The sequence below is a fragment of the Vigna radiata genome, chromosome 7, assembly GCF_000741045.1.
Source record: "Vigna radiata var. radiata cultivar VC1973A chromosome 7, Vradiata_ver6, whole genome shotgun sequence".
Taxonomy (NCBI): Eukaryota; Viridiplantae; Streptophyta; class Magnoliopsida; order Fabales; family Fabaceae; genus Vigna; species Vigna radiata.
The window spans coordinates 48912304-48928670 of NC_028357.1; the positions used below are offsets into that span (position 1 = coordinate 48912304).

The following is a 16367-nucleotide window of genomic DNA, read 5'->3' on the forward strand; positions in this document are numbered from 1 at the left end:
ATGTAAAATTTTTATATCATGAATAAATTAGAAATCATCCTTGTTATGTTTCTGAAGATAATTGTCATAAACATTATTAAATTTATTATATAGTGGAAAGATGTGTTTTCAATTTTTTATGATAATAAAAGTAAAATATAATTAAAAAGTAAAAATTATAAAAAAATTAATAAAAAATAAGACTAACATTTATATTTAAATTATGAGAATTATATATATATATATATATATATATATATATATATATATATATATATATATATATGTATTCATAAGATTTTTTTTTTTGTTTTATAATCTTATAGTTACATAATAATTTCCATAAAAGAATGTCCAATTATAAATTTTAAAAGTTTTATTTGAAAATTATGATTATAGTTATAAGCTAAAAATACTTTCAATTTTTATAGGTAGTATTTTAGGATGATAGAAATAAAAAATAGATTAAATGATATAACAGATAAAAAGAATACAAGGTTAATTACGTATCCAACAAAGAGAAAAGTACTACTAACTCAAAACTTGTGTAAACTATCAATTCTATTTACTCCTTTTGTATACTAAATTATACATGTAAATACTTGTATTCTTGCTATTCTTTTTATATCTCACATCCTATAAAATTCACATTTTTTTTATAATGTATATTTATTGTTTTAACAAACACATCTTACAATTAAAAACGTGTTTAATTATTTTAAATATTAAAAAAACACAAACAAAATTAATGAAATTTAAATTTTTTATATTAAAATTAAAATATTTTTATTATACTAAAAATAAAATAAACCCTAAAAAGTTAGAATAATTACATATTATTATAGTTTATACAGAGAATTCGAGGAACATAAAGAATTAAAAGAATAGCTATTATATGGAAGAATAAAATAGGAGTAAAAATAAAATAATTTTTAGTATAATTTTATTTTCTTATATATATATATATTTATCTTTTATTTTTGTTTTCTTTTATGTAATTTTCTTTTATTTTTATTCATTTTCTTCAATTAAATAATTTTAATTTGCTGTAAGTTGTAAAGCATATGCATGCATAATTAATTATTAATAAAGCAGGAAAGTAGCCAGCCAAATCCCTCTTTTGCGGACCTCACACTGACACTGCACTATTTAGCATGCTAACGTGCGCATCCTCTGTCTCTGTCTCTTTCATTGTCATCAATGCTATGTTCTGTCTGCACTCCATCACTCCCAACCCAACTTCTGTTCTTCTCTCTTCTTCCAAACCAAAACCACAACCACAACACATTCTATTATAAAAAACTACACTATCTGACCTTTTTCTTTTCCTCTTTTTTCTCTCATTATTGTGAATCTGATTACTATTATTACCCACTTTTTTCTGGGCACAAACACTGTTAAAGCAAAGCAAAGAAACTCTTTCAGAGACTGATATCAAACAATGTGTCTTCCCTTTCTACCTTTTTAGGGTTACTTCCTCACTCATTCAATCTTCATCCTTCTCTGCTGCACCTTTTCTTCTTCTTTACTTTCTTTTTCTCTCCTCCTTTTATCATCATGTTTGGCTTCTCTCGTCGTCGCATGAAACTTGGCAGGTACATCAACCGTTTCTTTCTTCAATCACTTGATTTGGTAACCTCAGTTGCATTTTCAGAGTGTGTTTTGGGTGATGTAATAGTGTGACATTTCTGTTGTGGCAGATTGAAGGTGCAGCTTTCTGAGGCCAACCAGGGAACCAGAACTCCAGTCAGGCATCCCAAACGAAATGGAAACTCCAATGTAAGATTTTTTTTCAGCTAACTCAATTTCATTTATATACACTATTTTAGTCATAGTCAATATGGGTGGGGTTTCCAACGTATTTTCATCTCCACACAAAATATGAGTTTGGACAGTGGGATGTTACCTAAGTTTTAAGGTTGTTCCAGGGAGAAGGAGATGCAGGGTCCAGTGGCCATTCTGATGAAGTTGATTGCCTGCCTTCAGCTGAGATAAGTAGTTGTGCATCAGGTAGCTCAGAGAACTGGATGGTGTTATCTATTGCTGGGGATAAGCCCACTCCTAGATCCAATGTCTGTAATCTTACCATTCTTTTACTTCTCATCTTTTCTGGACTGCAAGTTTTATTATTCCACTAGTACTAGTATACAGGGATTTGGCTCCTCTAAACTAAACAGTGGTAAAGTGAGTATCAACAAATGATATTGTAATACATTCACGATTTGTTTTAAATGTGCACCTTTGATGATAAACATCAAAGACTGACATTACTTACTTTACTCACTGAAGTGAATTGATCATTTTTAAAAGCTGAATGCTCATATATAGTGGCAGGGAAGGGGAAAGGACTGAACCGTCATTTTCATTGTGAAATATGTGCAGCATGCAGCAGCAGTCATTGGGAATAAGATGGTAGTGGTAGGCGGTGAATCTGGGACTGGCTTGTTGGATGATGTACAGGTATAAGTGGGAGATTGTGAGCAGAAACATGAACATTATTTACTACTTACTAGCTTGTTTGTTGGCCATCTCAACCGGTGCTATACTTTTTTATTATCAGGTGCTGAATTTTGACAGATTTTCATGGACGAAGGCATCGTCAAAGCTTTACTTATCACCAAGCAGTCTGCCACTGAAGATTCCAGCATGCAAGGGCCATAGTTTGGTACTCATGTCCTATTAGCAACATATTCTTATTGACCTTGCTTCATTGTGCAATACATGGGATAACATGTCTCTCAATGTGTATAAAGGTCATAAAATTGAATTTCTCAAACAAGTTGAAAAAGCAAATAAGGGGCCCGCTGAGTGTCCATATACACACTATTCGCCAGCAAATTTTGTCTGCAACAAATGAATGTTCTACTTAATAATGATAATCAATCATATGTAGTTGCATGACCCCTTGGTATGATGAAGCAATTGAAGGAATCATTAATTATATACTATATAGAAAGTCTGGGCCCTCCAACTTACGATGTTCATAGAAAGAGAGATTTGGGAGAAGATTTTAGAATGGAAAAGACAGCATTTTCAATTTTAAAAACTAAAGGAAAATCCATCAAGAATATGTTTCACGGTAGTAAGTTGTAGCTTGATGTGAGGAACAAGAGAAGTACCATAGCTGGTTGACTACTTCAGTGTACTCTTATACTTGAGCTTTGTATCAATTGTATAAATTACTGTAATAATCAATATGATTTGTGTCTGTTTTTGAGTCTCTTATACTTGATGATAAACTGACAAGGTATCCTGGGGGAAAAAGGCTCTTCTAATTGGAGGGAAAACAGACCCGGGGAGTGACAGAATTTCAGGTTGAATTTCATGTTATCTACCTATAACGGTTCTTTGCTGTTTAATGTTGTGAAATGATTCTGATTGTAATTTTTTGTATTTTTATAGTATGGGCATTTGATACAGAGACAGAGTGCTGGTCACTGATGGAGGCGAAGGGAGACATACCAGTAGGGATATCCCTTTCATAACTGCAAATGCTGCAGTGATATAAATTGCTCTTGGGCATTGTCTTTATTGATATATTGAACCAAATGCTAGTAGCAATGATATTATTTTATATATTTTGCTCCATCATATTATTAAATCTTGATCATTAGAACATAAAAAAAAAAAAATTGAACCAGATCATAAATTATGATTTCCCAGTGGATGGAAAAGCTTTGTTTTGCAATCAAATTGATATTTTTTACACTCAACAATCATGTAATTTTCATGTCATATTGTATTTCAATGCTGTTTAGTTACAGTAACGACCTCTAATTGCACATTTACTAGAACTGATGTATCATCATTTTCCTTGAATTAAAATCTATATATGGACTCTGACACTTCGAGTTTTTTCTTGGTAGGTTGCTCGCAGTGGTCACAGTGTTGTTAGAGCGGGCACTGTTTTAATATTGTTTGGTGGTGAGGATGCAAAAAGGAGGAAACTGAATGATCTGCACATGTTCGATCTCAAGTCCTTTACATGGCTTCCACTTCACTACACGTAAGTGATTGAAAGATAAAGGAACTTTTGAAAGAAAAAAGTTGGACTTAGTTGTGATTATGCAGTCATAATAATCACCCAATTTTTTGATGTTATGTTGCTTTGCAATTATATTAATTGTAGGGGAACAGCACCTTCTCCCAGATTTAACCATGTAGCTGCTCTTTATGATGATAAAATTCTTTATATATTTGGAGGATCATCAAAGTCCAGGACCTTAAATGATTTATATTCACTTGACTTTGAAACGGTGAGTAAGTTCTGTAGGTCCATATGTGTCCGTATTCTATACTGAAATACCATGCGGATGAATTCTTCATCGACCATTTAACCTGATAAAAGTATATATTTCTTCAGATGGCATGGTCACGAGTAAAGATACGAGGTTTTCATCCATCGCCTAGAGCTGGTTGCTGTGGTGTCCTATGTGGCACTAAATGGTTTATTACAGGGGGTGGAAGCAGGAAAAAAAGTATGTTTTGCAATGGAAGAAGCATTTTTTCATGATATTAAACCCTACTATTTGTTTGTGTTTTGAAGTTCTGCTATCTTATAACTGTGGAGTAATAATTTATACATTGGCCTGAAGTGTTTCATTCTGCTTACTGGGTCATAATTGTTACTCCTGCCTTTCTTGCCTGGTGTCATTTCTGTTGATTGTGTAAACTTTGTTAGCATTTCACTTTATTCTTCAAGATTGTTGGGCTATTTAACTGGAAACAATATTTTTATACAAACGGTTTTTGTTTATCCATGGGGCAATGAGTTTTGATGTATTAAGGGTATCTGAAAAGCATCTGATTGTGTAGTGAATTCTGACTATAAAGGAAGCATTGCAAGTTTTTACCCTTGGCTCAAGCGACCTAGCTGAAGTTTTATGTAATATATTATGTATCAAGCAAATATTGTTAAAGTAGTTTTAATTGTATTTAGTAATGCCTTCTGTATGCGTTTTGCTGCGTCCTGTACATTATCTCACAATCTATAAACTTGCCTCATTCTATTCTTTTTTTTTTCTTCAATATTCCTTTCTTCCCATTCCAGGACATGGAGAGACTGTAATATTTGATATCGTAAAAAATGAATGGTCTGTGGCGATTACTTCGCCTCCATCTTCTATCTCTACAAACAAGGTATGGCTCTCATTCATCTGCTGTCACATATTGGCCTCACTTTTTTCAACTTTTATTTCTTTTATTATTTAATTAAAAACTTATTAAATGAATAATACCCAATTAAGTGATTATGATATGCTGATTATATTTCATTGCCAAAGGTTCTTGGGCATTCAAATGAGTCAATATATTTCTCCTTTCTTGGTTAGCTTTGATATGGTAATATTTTCTTCATAGAATCAGTTAGTTATACCACCACGTTGCGAGGTGGTTAAGTGTGAATTCAATATCTATCAAATATTATATTTTCATCGACTGTTCCAGCCAATGAATTTTTGAATTAAATCATTTCATTCCTTTATTAAGAACTACCTTAATAATATAATTATTATTTCTAGATGTCTTATATTTCATATGCATGACCATCCTTTCTTCCTGATAAATTGAACAAGATCTCTATTGATTTACCAGGGTTTCAGCATGGTACTTGTGCAGCATAAGGAAAAGGATTTTCTTGTTGCATTTGGGGGTTCCAAGAAAGAGCCATCAAATCAGGTTTGACAGGAAATACGAAGCTAATATTTGAGTTCATTCTTATTTGAATGTAATATTTTTTTTTTCTTGACTTAAACAGGTGGAAGTGTTGATAATGGAAAAGAACGAATCAGCAGTAGGGAGACAATCAGCTCCCAGTAAATGTTCAGCGTCTGTACTACTTGAAAAGCATTCATCATCTGCTAGATTTGCCTCCCAACTTAAAGATTGCTCCCAGCATTTAGTTGACTCAGTTGCTAGACAAAATCTAGCTTCTGCAATTGAACATGGTTCTGGCAGGAGATCTCTGTCAGAATCCCTGGTTGTTGACCCAAATTTCCCCCCCACCAACACCTCCCTCCGTAAACAATTTGATCATGATGAAGAATACAATACTGATCTCAAGATGGACAAGAACTCAGATGGAAGTTCTTTCCCTCGGGTAAAACATTTTTCATTCATTAGCCTTGTGTTCAAATATATAAAGTCTTGGTGATCATCTCGAAAAAATGTTGAACCCACCTTGGGCATTTACCTGAAACATCTGAAGAGCTTTATGCATCTTGTTTCAACATGCATACAAACAATATTAATGTAAATGAGATTTGTTTATATCATGTATTTGGTATGCAGATTATATGATTTTGTTAACCCTTCATTGTCAAAATGTATCTAACACACAAACACATTTATGTAATAGGGTTCTTTTCGGATTATGTCATGAAATTTGGTTTTGGCCATAACATATGAACTATGCTCTCTCTCAGATGTTAAATCGTAATTTAAGCGTTCAGATGTCAGAACTGTCTTTGTAATGTGCAAATTGTAATAAACATCTTATCATTGCAGTTCCATTTTATATTTGCATGAATTGCATAGAACGTTTGTAGTGGTCTGTTTATGGTGTAAGGTTTCCTCTAAGGCCATATCTCTACTGGTTTTTGCCCAATTTTTTCATCTTTAACCCTCCTCACCCTTCACTGCATGTAGATCAAATGTTATTTATTATTTGAGAGTCCATTGTCAAAATCAGATATTCTAGTGTTAAAACATCTCAACTCATGCTAATTTTAGCAATAATTCCTATTCCTATCCTGGTGCTAATATCTCTGACAAGAAAAAAATCGAACACGGTGTTTTTATTTGACACATTTCAGGCTGGTGATCACAGAACAAACGAAAACGACCATGGCAAACAGATGAACACTGGTGGAACCAAGACCAATATAGAGGAACATGCCATGTTATCCGGGATTTCAAACCAACAAAACCTAGTATTTGACAATGACATGCCAGAAAGTGATAATTTGTCATTTTCTGAAAACAATAAATCAGCATCAATGTCTACTTCAAATGTCTATCATTACTATGAAAGTAAGGTGGCCTCCCTGATAAGGAAAAATGGAATTCTGGAAGGACAACTTGCAGCTTCCCTTGCAAGCAAAGAAGCTGCAGAGAAAAGCTTGACGTCTGTTCTTAAAAGTAAGCAGGAAATGGAGAGGAAATTGGCAGATGCACAGAAGGAGATGGAATTGATGAGAGAGAAGCTGGCCAGTCTAGAGTTGGCCCAGGAAGAGGCCAACAACCTATCAAACATTGTGCATTCTGACAATGTACGGCTTGAGCATGATGTGGCCTTCCTTAAGGCTGTATTAGATGATACTCAGAAGGTAGTACATGCATGACACATTTGATTGGAGCTTCTGCATGTATGTTTATTATTATTATTATTATTGACCGATTAAAATTTGCTGTAGGAGCTGCATTCTACAAGAGGAGTCATTGCAGGAGAAAGGGCAAGGGCATTTCAACTACAGGTACATCTTTGGATCGATTAGTTTAAGATAAGGCCTTTTTTTGTTCTCAATTAATGTTTCCATTCATCTGTATCTGGTTCATGTTGCTACAATGTTTTAACCGAACTTGTACTTCTCTTATCTTCGTTGCGTGTTGTACAGTATGAAGTTTTTCATCTCAAACAGAGATTGCAAACAATGGAAAATCGAGCATCTACTACACCCAGGAAACCGTTTCATGTCCAGTGATATGAATGTTCGAAGTAGTTCATTCCACTTAAAAATTTCATGTGTATAACCAGTGAATCACACCATACAAGTGCTGTTTTTTTTTTTCCATTGTCATATCAAGAAGCATCGAGTATATAAATATATCATTTTAATTCAATAATTCTATCTATATTTGAGGTAAATAATTCCTTGGGTGAAGTTCAAGTTTGCATGTTCCTGGTTTTCTAAGAAAAAAAAAAACTCATTTCAGATAAATTCATAGGATACATTAATAGTAGTAGTTTTGAAATTATTGTCTGTGAAATAAAGAAAGTAATGGTGGCCAAAGATTTACTGCACAATAATTCCTAGATATGAAATTAATTGCATGAGGTTGAAGAAAGAGGTGCAATGAGAGAGAAAGAGACATAATGCAGAGGAAAGAGACAAAGAGGATGCGCACGTTAGCAGCGTGGATGTCAGTGTCAAGTCATTGTTTGGGTTCCGTATAACAAGGATTTTGGTTGGGAAGTCCTACCCTACCACTACTTTTTTTTTTTCTTCTAATTTTAAAAATATTATCTTTTAAAATCAAATATATTTTACCACTCATACCCTTTTACACCTCTTTATACAAATTACAACATTAACAAAATATATCAAAACCCCAATTAACCTTTGATGCATGAAGAGCAAGTTTAATGTTCCGTAAACAAACACAACGTTAATGATCAATAATGGGTTGATCGATGTTAATTACTCACAATCGACACCGGGCTCAAATTAATGTATTAGTATTAATTTATTTTTAATTGACACATGTCTAGTTTAATCATCATTAAAAATATTTCAAGTATATTTATTATTAAAGAATGACATATATTTAAAACATTAACACTTTTATTCTATACTATTTTTTCCTTTTTAATTTTATTCATTTATAATTTCTAATTACTTTATCATTTAATAAATTATTAAAAAATAACTTATATTAAAGTATTACTTCCTTTCTATATTATTGTTTTTCATTTTTAATTTTATCCATTTATGATTTCTAATTACTTGATTGGTCATTTAATAAAGTTAAATGAATTTAACTAAGAATGAAAAAAATAATATAAAACAAATGAGTTAATATTTTAAATATATTAACCCATTTGTTCTATACTATTTCTTAATGTTTTAAATATACTAAAAAGTAGTATTAAAGTATTAATTTCTTTTTGTACTATTTTTTTTCAATTTTAATTTTTATGATTTTTATTTACTTGGTTGGTCATTTAATAAAGTTAAATTTAGAAAAATATATTTTATTTTTATTTCTTAAATAAATATAATACAAATTTTTTTATATTTTCATTTAAAAAATGATCTTCCATACTATTTTTTCTTAATTAATTTAAACTATGATAGACATTCCTAAAAATTATTTTAAAAATTAGTTAACTTTAAAAATAAATAATTATTTCTTTCAATTTTTATTCTTAAATACATTTTAGTCATAATTAAAAGCTTTTATTTAATGTATTTTTAATATAATTATTATTAAATAATAACTTATAGTTAAAATGTTAATTTTTTTTTCTAAACTATTTTTTTTCATTCTTAATTTTATCCTTTCATAATTTTTAATTATTTGATATTTTAACACGTTATTAATGATTAACTTATACTTACAATATTAATTCTTTTTTCATACTATTTTTTAATTTTATCCGTTTATGATTTTTAATCACTTTAATATATATGAAAATTAAATTTAGAAAATATATATTTTTTAGTTATGTGTCTTAAAATAATATTATTTTAAAAAATAATGTAGACTTATTAATAATACAAAGTTTACATTGTCAGTTAAAAAATTTGTTATATAATAGTTTCATCTATAAAATAAAAACTAAAGAAAAATATATTTATTTTTATTATATTAAATTATTATATAAATATTCTTATTGTTGAAAATATTCTTCATATTTTTATTATATAAAAATTAAACTAATATTATTTAATAAAAAAATATATTTATAATTAGACGAGTATAATAGAAATCATTAGACGAGTCTAAAAATACATAATAAACAAGTATGACTATATATTAATTAGATGAGTATAACAAAAAATATTAGAAGTATTCCATACACTGATTAGAGAAGTATACAAAAAATATTAAATTAGTTTGTCAATATACTAATTAATCAAGTTTAATAATATACAATAGATGAATCTGTTCACACAATTACTAAACAAGTATAGAAAAACATATGAATTGTACACATTGATTAGACGAATTTAAGAATACATTGGACTAATATATCCATATACTAATTAAATAAGTTTAGCAAGAAACAAAAAAGGAGTTTGTCCATACATTACATAAGTATGTTTTTCAATATGCAAATTACACAAGTTTATTAATGCACATTAAATGAGTTTTTCCAAATTAAACAAGTCTTAACACAATTAAATGAGTTTGCAGATACATTATGTGTCAATACATTAATGAAACAATTCTAGGAACAAATACTAGACAAGTATATATTTATACACTTATTAGACAAATTTAGTAGTATACATTAAACAAGTTTGTCTATACATATAACGAATTTACCAATACACATTAGACAAGTTTGTTCACTTACTAATTAAACGAGTCTTGTAATACATATATATTAAATGAATTTGAATATACATAACAATATTATAAACATTACATGAGCATGTTTATATACATGTTAAACAAGTGCGACAATATATATTAAGTGAATTTATTGATGTATTGATTATACGAGTATAAGAATACATATCAAATGAGTCTTTTCATATACTGATTAAAAAGATATAGCAAAAAAATATACAAGATTGTTTATACAATAGTTAGATAAGTATAACAAAAAATATTGGACAAGTCATTTCATATGTTGACTAGATGAGTATAACAAAAATTATTAGACGAAAATACATTGATTAGATAAGCTTATTGAAAAACATTAGAGAGATTGTCGACGTATTGATTAAACGAGTTTAACAATATACATTGGACGATTCATTCATATATATTTATTAAATGACTCTAGCAATCTACATTATACAAGTCTTTTAACACATAAATTAGACTAGTTTATTAATAAACATTAGACAAGTCTATTCATTTACTTCTTAAATAAATCTTTCAATACAAATTAGACGAGACCATTTATATATTGATTAGATGAGTATAGAAAAAAATATTACACAGATCTAACAATACACATTAAACGAGTTTGTCCATATACTCATTAGATGGGTATAATAAAAAATATTAGATAAGTCATTTCATACATTGATTAAATGAGAATAAGAATACATATTAGATAAGTATGTCCACACACTGATCACACGAGTCTTGTGACACACATTAGACAAGTTTATCCATACACTAATTACATTAATATAACAATACACATTACACGAGTCTATTCATATATATATTAGATAAATTTATTAATACACATTAGACCACTCTATCCATTTTATGATTAAGCAAGTTTTGCAATATACATTAAACAAGTTTGTCTATAAACTAATTATATGAGTCTAATAATACACATTATATATAATGTGTACATATACAAATTAGATGAGTCTAACAATATATATTGAACGAGTTTGTTAATACATTATTAAACAAGTTTAACAATTTATATTACATCACTTTATTTATAAATTTATATTTTTAGCGAATTAATTAAAATATTTCTACGTATCCTTTATACTTTCATAAAGTTTATTCTATTTATCCATATATTTTATCCTTTATACTTTTATAAAGTCTACTATTTATATTTTTATAAATATATTGACTTTTTATGCTTATAAATTATTTTTAAGATTGATTCTATTCAAATTTTGATCATAAATTTAAAAGTATTTATATCATTTTTTTATATCTAATTCATTTTTAATAAACACACCAACCAAAAACGTAAGTAAAGACATGTTTAAAACTAGTTTGGTAAATAAAAGAGCAATACTAAAAGTATCACTCACATGACCTAGTTAATAATATCTCTATCCTTTTGCTATATACTTGATGTTCATTGAGGGTATTACAATTTCTTTCATGTTATTTTTCTGAACACAAATGGAGGAAACAGACAGTGTTCCAACAGTCTCCATCATGTCCTCTCTCAAACTGCTGCATTCTTCTCCACTTTTGTGTTTTTGTCTCTTTGTTCAGGATCTAACTATTTAATGATGTTAGATCCTGAACAAATTCACTTGTTGTATTGTAACCCTTTTCAGCTAGGATAATGCTATTACATGCTAATTAACTTTTAAATAATTTCTACACATTGTCTTCTCTCTTGTTTTTCCTTTTCCATATCCATTATTATAAAAATTGGAACTCACTCTTTTAGTTTCAGAAATATCATATCTACTCTCCAGTTTTATTTTTCTTATTTCACTATAATTACCAATTGTTTGCATATTTTCTTTTAATTTTTTTCATTATATTAAAAATTCAAATGAATCTAAATCTTATATTAAATAGCAAAATACCATTTGCTTACATATTTTCTTTTAAAAAATCTATTTTGTTTTTTATTATATTAGAATTTTAAATGAATTTAAATTTTATATAAATAAAATGAGGAAATTGAGTAGATGAAAGAAAATTTACAAATTCATTAATTTTAAGTTTTAAATTAAAAATAATATATACTTTTTTTATGAGTTTGACTTCGTTGTTGTGTCTTGTCAGCTAATTCCTTCTAGAAAACCGATCACATTGCAAATTTTGTTTCATATGTTACCAATTTTTCTTTTCTAATAACTAATGTCTCTAATTATAGTTTGGCAATACATATCAAAATAATTTGTTTGTGGTTAGTCCCAAATGTCAACAATCCTCTTCCATTTTCAACGGGAATAGTTCTTTTGGATAAAAATATTTGTAGATTATATTTCTGTACAATTTCAATTACACATTACAATTTTGTTTGTTTTCAAATTGAATTACTAGCTGAGAATCAAAATGACTAAGAAAAAGGAACTGAATTTTAAAAATATAATGAATTTGAAGAAAACAATTAAAAATATCAGAAGATTTTGTTGTTAAGATTTTTTTCAGTAAAATTTTTTAATTAAGTAAAACATTTGGGATGCTCCAATCCATATATAATGTATTAAGAAGTAATACCCAAACCTCAATATTTTGCATTGCATCCCTATATATTTAAAAGACTTTACACAATATATAGCTTAAACACACAAAAATAAATTTAAAATTATTGTTAAGATAATCACTTATTGGTACACTTCCAAAGTTACTTCCAAGCTAAATAATTTTCGAGATGTTTTGCAGCAATAGAAAGTTTATAGTTTTTCAAACTTCAGAATTTAGAAAACAATGGCTTATAAAATATCTATAAAAAAGTTATTTCATCTTTTAATAATAACTTGAACATCACATACTCTTTCAAGTAATTAAGTGCTGGAAGAAGACGCAGCTTGTAGCCGAATCACACGTCATAAATACTCCACCTTTTACTGGTATAAGATTCTGTTCTCGATCGTTTAATCTTTTGTGCAATTATTGTTCTTTTAACAAATACTGTCATATTTATTCCTTCTTCAACACTAGAAAAATAGCTACCTTAATACAAAATACATTCTAAGAGCAATTAATTATCTTTTATTAGAACAATATATATAAATATATATCAAAAAGATAAGATTACATCTAAGCCATCAAAAAAAGGCTAAACCAGAGCTGCACGAGTTAAGTTAGCCTTATTATTACATAGCTGGTGCGATAACTCTATACTAATTAATAATAGCATATGCATGCATGGATATATGCATATATATCCTGCCCCTACCTATGTAATGGCATGATTAGATAGATATATTTATATATAATAGAGAAAAGATGTTTATTAGAGTGTGCATGATGAGATGAGTGATGAGTAGGGTGAAGATCAAATGCATAATATATTGTTGATCAAACCCAAAGAGCTCCTGCTTTTTTGAGCATTGGAATCAAGGAGCGATCAAGGTGAAGACTCATGACTTCATTGGCTCCACCAACAAGCTCACCACCAATGAACACAGCAGGCACAGAGGGACTGCAACCTAATCTTGAAAGAGCTTGTTCAATTTCTCTGCCTCTTGGTATCTCATCAAGCTCATGAACCAATGGATTCACCCCAAAGTCACAGAAGAGGGTCTTGATGGTGTGGCTCATGCAGCAAGAACTCTTGCTGAAGATCACCACTGGTCTTTCTGAAACCATCTTGTTCACCCTATCCATTACAAGACAATGCCAAATGGGTTGAAATCTGAAGGGAAAAGAAAGCAAAAGATAGATGTGGTATTGATGAGGTTTTTGATGTGAGATTGAGCGAAATGTGGCATTCTTATATAGTGGTTTGAAGGGTTTTAGGTGGTCGCTAAGCAAAGAAAAAGATAGGGTGACAATGGAGAAAAAGTGGAGAATCATCGATCAGATATTTGGGTCGGTTTCGAAATTTTCTTTGATCATTTGTTGAAAGTGATTGATCAAACTCTTCCTTTTACTACAGACGAATCTCTCTATCCATGCATGCATACGGAAAAACAAGGACGAGTCCTTGGCATGCCTTCAAAACAAAATTATGCTTATATCATCACTTCTTTCACAATTCTATTTCTATGACTTATTTGATTCTTGGCACATAATCTACAGTTTTCGTGTTTTGTTTTTTCACGATTGCATATATACGTACGACTCCTGTTTCTGGAATTAAGAATATATAGTATATATATATATATATATATGTTCTATGCATGGAATAGGAATTCTTAATTAATTCATTTTCCAATCTATTTTTTCTTTTAAGTACTTATTATTTAAGTTTGTGATGCTAATGCTCAAGTTTCTGCCTTATCTATCTTTGAGGCATCTGCTGCGTTGGAAGAAAAGTTGAATTTATCCAATTGGGACCTCTTTTTGTGCTAATTTAGATTCGCATCCAATTCTAGAAAGGGAAAGATCATTCAAGCTGTATTGGAGTTATTGGAAAATAAATATTTCTCACATAATATTATTCATGTTTTTTTTTTGTGTCATTTTATTTGTTTTCAAAATAATTTTTATATGATTATTTTTACACATGTTTTTTTATTGCCATGAACCATTATTAAAACTGTTTCGCCGTAAAGCAATTTATACTGTGATTATCAAGCCTCTCATATATATGCAAAATTTATGGGGCATGTAAAACTATAAATAATATTCAATTTTATCGGAGAACTAAATATAAAATAATAATATATTTTCCTAATCGAATCGAATATTTATAATTCAACTAGAAGGCTATGGAGACAGAGATCATTCAAGGATTGAGGTTCTGGGTCATTTATTTATATTAATTAGATAGCTTCAGAATTACATTTGCTTCAGTAAAAAGGGATTTTCTTAGTGATTTATTTGGTTTTTTCAGCTATAATTTTCAATCATTGAAATTATTTCTTCGATAAGAAGGGACTTGCAATGATTTAAATTTTTTAACTGGAGCAATTAATTTTAAAATTAACTTATATAAAACATTTTCATATTTTTTAAAAAAATACTTTACCATTTGAAGCAATTAACTATCATAATAAACTGACAGACATATATATAGTTTTTAAACAATTAATGATTTTAGCATAAAATTTCCAAATTGAAGATATATGACATTCCTTGGTCTTTCTAGCCCCTTCAGTTCCATGTTATGAAAGCTAATACATTATGATATTTGATGAGTAAACTCTTTGAACATAACTTTAGTTATATTTGTTTAAATATGCGTTATTATAAATTGTTTATCAAATCATGCTTAAAAACCGGGTGGTAATTAATTGCAAATTTTCAAAATAAAACATAGAAATATAATTATTTTAAAAATAATTTAAAATCAATTATAAAAAATACTTCGCGTATTTGCAAATGCGTTTCGAGGTTTGAATACAATAACCAATAAAGTGTTAATTTTCAATAAATTTAATAATTTCTTTTCAACACTATCTTTATCATTTTTTTGACATTCTCGTTAATTCAGAAATATTTCAGAATAACGTATCTTTATTCCTTGCAATGACGTGTCAACTTTCTTTTTCTACGTTTTTAATCTTTTAAAACTTTTATCCCAATTTTTTTTTTTTTATATTTGAAACATTATGGGAAGTTTTTTTTTTCTTCCCAGAAAAAAAATTAATATCATTTACAACTTCACATACACGTTGACGTAATTTAGATACAAAATATGATATACTTACATTATTATATTAACGTAGTTAGGTACAAAATCCAATTCATTTAAAGTCTATATAAGAATCATTTCAAAACCTTTTGAACTTTTCAACCATATATATGGTAAATTAACAAACACGGTCTTAAACTTTACAAACGATAGATAAATAAAATATAAATAACGATACTTTAACAATATTTTAACATTATTTACGTGTTGGTCAAAAATTATTCTAAAATTAATAATAATAATCATAAAAATTACTAAAGATCAATCACAAAATGATATGTAGATAATGTTAAAATGTTATCATTTATCATAGTATAATTATTCCAATAGAAAGGAAATATTAATTTTGACCAAACACATTCGTACAATATTTCCATAGAATGAGAGATGATTAATGTACAAACATATATCCTTCTATAACTTGTTTTGGAGAATATATGTTTCATCAATCATTTGCTGAATT

General features: G+C 28.7%; 2 protein-coding genes across 2 annotated transcripts; one reads left to right on the top strand and one right to left on the bottom strand.

The window, feature by feature from the left end:
* The first annotated feature begins 1116 nt into the window (after positions 1-1116).
* On the top strand, positions 1117-8102 carry LOC106769510 (acyl-CoA-binding domain-containing protein 4). The gene is made up of 16 exons (XM_014655152.2): positions 1117-1574; positions 1680-1758; positions 1908-2051; positions 2362-2439; positions 2540-2644; positions 3227-3293; positions 3382-3443; positions 3846-3985; positions 4109-4235; positions 4343-4457; positions 5030-5118; positions 5572-5655; positions 5735-6076; positions 6792-7304; positions 7392-7451; positions 7593-8102. The coding sequence occupies exons 1-16, from the start codon at positions 1537-1539 to the stop codon at positions 7677-7679; spliced, it is 2130 nt and encodes a 709-aa protein (XP_014510638.1). The 5' UTR covers positions 1117-1536; the 3' UTR covers positions 7680-8102.
* A 5187-nt stretch (positions 8103-13289) lies between these two features.
* LOC106767354 (monothiol glutaredoxin-S2) lies at positions 13290-14179 on the bottom strand. The gene has a single exon (XM_014652227.2). It carries the CDS (start codon positions 14119-14121, stop codon positions 13624-13626), a length of 498 nt encoding a protein of 165 aa, XP_014507713.2. The 5' UTR covers positions 14122-14179; the 3' UTR covers positions 13290-13623.
* Positions 14180-16367: the final 2188 nt, after the last annotated feature.